At 41.2% G+C, this 4,207-nt stretch overlaps 1 protein-coding gene across 4 annotated transcripts in view; it reads left to right on the top strand.

Moving 5' to 3' along the window:
• Nucleotides 1–4,207, top strand: part of PAAF1 (proteasomal ATPase-associated factor 1) — a 78,764-nt gene that overhangs the window by 49,128 nt on the left and 25,429 nt on the right. For all 4 annotated transcript variants that reach the window (XM_011996197.1, XM_011996195.1, XM_011996194.1 and 1 more), the window contains 2 exons: nucleotides 1,036–1,134; nucleotides 2,090–2,240. In XM_011996197.1, coding sequence (XP_011851587.1) covers nucleotides 1,099–1,134; nucleotides 2,090–2,240 — 187 coding nt within the window. In that variant the 5' untranslated portion in view covers nucleotides 1,036–1,098. The remainder of the gene's footprint in view (nucleotides 1–1,035; nucleotides 1,135–2,089; nucleotides 2,241–4,207) is intronic.

Below are 4,207 nucleotides of genomic sequence, written 5' to 3'. Positions count from 1 at the left end.
CAGCCTGAGCAACAGAGTGAGACCCTGTCTTAAAAAAAAGAAAAAGAAAAAGAAACTATAAAAGTGAATTTGGAAAACAAAAAGTGAATCTGATATTTCTCTATTCTTTATTCTGAAAGATCTATATCTGTATATTTTCTATAGTTATACCTATATATAGGTATATGTGGAAATACCTGTGCTCTTGAATCCTCCTTTTGCATCTTAGAACATTATCTTTTGTGTAACTGGGTTCCTAAGAATTAGGAGAAGTATCTTAATTTTCTTTTTATTTTTTATATTTACTTTAAAATTTTTTGTAGAGATGGAGTCTCATTATATTGCCCAGGCTGGTCTCAAACTCCTGGGCTCAAGTGGTCCTCCTGCCTTGGCCTCCCAGAGTGTTGGGATTACACAGATGTGAGCCACTGCACTTGGTCTTAATTTTAAAATAAAATAGCAGGGCTGGGCATAGTGGCTCGTGCCTATAATCTCAGCACTCTGGGAGGCTGAGATGGGAGAATCACTTGAGCTCAGGAGTTTGAGACTGACTTGGGCAACATGACAAAACCCCATCTCTATAAAAAAATACAAAAATTAGTCAGGCGCATTGGTGTGCGCCTATAGTTCCAACTACTTGGGAGGCTGAGGCAGGAGAATCGTTTGAGCCTAGGAGGCAGAGGTTGCAGTGAGCTGAGATGGAGGCATTGCACTCCCGCCTGGGTGATGGGAGTGAAACTCTGTCAAACAAACAAATAAATAAATGCAACACATGGAAACTATGGAAATGAAATGGGGATAGGGAAAACTTTTTAGCTGAAGCATTAGATGAATAGAGGAATATCTTTTTGTTTGAAGAAGTAAAAGGTGTTTACTTCAGCCTTGTTGAGAGGTTGGTGATGATAACTCAACCTTTACATCAAACAGCAGTACTTTTTTTGGGGCAACATAGGCTTCAGAAAGTCTTGGAAGAGTGAAACAAGGGAAGTTTATAACATATTTCAAGAGAATACGAGTATTTCATTATTTCTAACACATTGTTTTCTCTTTGAACAGATAACATGCTTGGACATTTCCAGTGGAGGAGGTCTTGGTGTGTCTTCTAGTACTGATGGGACCATGAAAATCTGGCAGGCTTCCAATGGAGAACTCAGGGTAAAGGATTTGGATGTGCTTTTAGGGTCTTAAACACAAAGGGTGGTCTGAGAAGCCTTGGACTGGGACATGGAAGGAAGAATGGCCCATTCTAAAAATGTGGGACCACTCTGCATGTCAGTTGCTCTCTTTTCTTCCATTTTTGTGTTTTTTGTTGTTTCTTTTCTTTTCCTTTTTCTTTTTTTTTTTTTTGAGACAGTCTTGCTCTGTTGTCCAGGCTGGAGTGCAGTGCTGCCTCCTGGGTTCAAGCGATTCTTGTGCCTCAACCTCCCAAGTAGCCGGGATTACAGGCATGTGCCACCGTACACATCTAATTTTTGTATTTTTAGTAGAGATGGGCTTTCACCATGTTGGCCGGGCTCGTCTCCAACTCCTCACCTCAAGTGATCTGCCCGCCTTGGCCTCCCAAAGTGCTGGGATTACAGGTGTGAGCCACCGCTCCTGGCCTCCCATTTGTTAATTGGAGAACCATTCTCAAGCTCAGTGATTTGGCAGAACAGAGTGGGGCTGGAGCAGTTAAGGAGCCAGACCAGTAAAGGTCTAAGTGGGTGTGCCCTTGTTTTTTAATTGCCTTCAGTGATCCGTTTCCAAGACAGAATAGGATTTTAAACAGAGATGAGTAAAAGGGTCCCCAAGCCACCTCAGCTCTTTATTCTTAGAACTAGACCTAGAGATAGCTGTGAGAGCCATGGATTTTTTTTTTTAAACCTAGGCTCTGGGGTGTTTTTACATGGAATTCAATTCTATAACCTCTATAGCTGAATTCCAGGAAAGAGAGCCAACACTGCCTACTAGACAAATGAGCTAAGAGATCCTTTGGATATCCTTAGTTTTAAAACCTAGCATGTGGGTTTAGCATGTAGGTATTTCACATAAGGAACCAGAGTATGGGAGGTAAGAGAACATCAAGGGATGGACAAGAGAACTAGCATGGAATTTTCTTTTGTTTTTCCAGAGAGTATTGGAAGGACATGTGTTTGATGTGAATTGTTGCAGGTTTTTCCCATCAGGCCTTGTGGTCCTGAGTGGGGGAATGGATGCCCAGCTGAAGATATGGTCAGCTGAAGATGCTAGCTGCGTGGTGACCTTCAAAGGTCACAAAGGAGGTATGAAGTGTGGTTTCTCCAGAAGGCTTCTCTAATGATACCCAGAAATGAATCACTGAAAAGGTAGAAACAGAAACTAGTTATTCACGAATGCACAATCCATCCAGCTGGGCATTTAGATGAGCTGCCATTTCCCTAAGGACCAGAAATTCCTTTGCCACACAATCTTTTTATTGCTATCTTGAACTGTCTTACACAGTTGGTTTGATACCTAAAGCCTTTTCCAGCTGGGTGCAATGGTGCATGCCTATAATCCCAGCTTTATCAGTTGTTTTCTACAATTGATTAAAAAAAAAAAAAATCCTCTCCGGGAAATCAAATACTTGTGTGTTGGGAAATAGAGAGAGTGAGAGAGAAGGAGGTGTGCCTACATTTTCTCATATTAGTCTTTTGGCTGAGAGAACAGTAAAAGCTGGGTAGCTAATGGCTGCATCATCAGACATTATAGATAGAGCTTGATGATTCCCATAGATTTAAATTACAGTTCATGTTTTAAAAATGGATTAGCCTTATAACCAGTTAATATCAGATTGTAGAGATAGAGTGGGAACATCTTCCCTTTGTAACTGACTTTTGTGGGGAAAAAATATAATTTAGGCATGTTTTATCCTTAATTGGAATATTGAGAAGGAGATAAGTATGCTATTCCTATTTTACAAGTTTGAATATTTTAAAAATATGTGATAATATCCCCAAATAATTCCTTGATCCTTCTTCTGGAACCATAATACATATTGTGTATACCACTAATTTGGGAATTAATTTGTATTGCCTTCAACTTATGGGATTTTTAACTCTGTTTTTGTGAACCTCCGTACATTGTAACTTGGTGTGTGGAGAACAAGTTTTAAGCTTTTTTTTTTTAGACGGAGTTTGCGCTGTCGCATAGGCCAGAGTCCAGTGGCATGATCTCAGCTCGGTGTAACCTCTGCTTCCCAAGTAGCTGGGACTACAGGTGCACATCACCACACCTGCTAATTTTTGTATTTTTAGGAGAGATGGGGTTTCACCGTATTGGTCAGGCTGGTCTCAAACTCTTGACCTCAGGGTGATCCACCTGCCTCGGCCTCCCAAAGTCCTGGGATTACAGACATGAGCCACCGCGCCTTGCCTTTTTTTTTTTTTAGACAGAGTTTCGCTTGTTGCCCAGTCTGGAGTGCAGTGATGCCAGCTTGGCTCACTGCAACCTCCCCATCCCAGGCTCATGCGATCATTGTGCCTCAGTCTCTCAAGTAGCTGGGATCATAGGCGTGCACCACCACATACAACTAATTTTTGTATTTTTTAGTAGAGATGGGGTTTCGCTGTGTTGGCCAGGCTGGTCTTAAACTGGCCACAAGTGATCTGCCTACCTTGGCCTCCCAAAGTGCTGGGATTACAGATAGCCACTGCACCTGGCCCAAGTTTTAAGTTTTGATATTTCTTTATTAAAAACATTTTGCCAGATTACATGCTGATGTTTTAGCAAACACACACATTAACCTAAGTACATAAATGGTTTACTTCTGTGACGTAAGAAAATGGGTACGTTGAGAGGGAATAAAAACAGTATTCAGAGCCTTCCTCACATTACTGAAGAACTCATCACCTCCTGAAGAAATGAGAGATTTAAGAAGTCAGAATGGCCTACAAATCTGGGGAGTCCAGGAGCCAAAGGAGTCTAGAGGAACAGTGCAAGCTTCACCTCAGATCTGGCCATCACTTTGAAGGTGTGGGGCACAGGAAAACATTTCAGTGGAACAAGTCATGACTCTGCACGTTGAACTTAGTTAACAAGATGCATATTCAACATCAGTGCACACCCAGTTTCTAAATACCTTTGGATCACTGCAATTATTGTTCCCTCTACAGAATTCTAAGTCTCCCAACTTTCTTTAATTCTCCCTGAGAATATGTATGTGACCCTTAGCTTAGAGTAAATAGTAGAATGTTTGTTTGTTTGTTTATTTATTTTGAGACAGAGTCTC

Source organism: Mandrillus leucophaeus, unplaced genomic scaffold (genome assembly GCF_000951045.1).
Source record: "Mandrillus leucophaeus isolate KB7577 unplaced genomic scaffold, Mleu.le_1.0 Scaffold504, whole genome shotgun sequence".
NCBI lineage: Eukaryota > Metazoa > Chordata > Mammalia > Primates > Cercopithecidae > Mandrillus > Mandrillus leucophaeus.
Note: the sequence above shows the minus strand (reverse complement) of the source record. Positions and strands in the feature narration are given on the sequence as shown.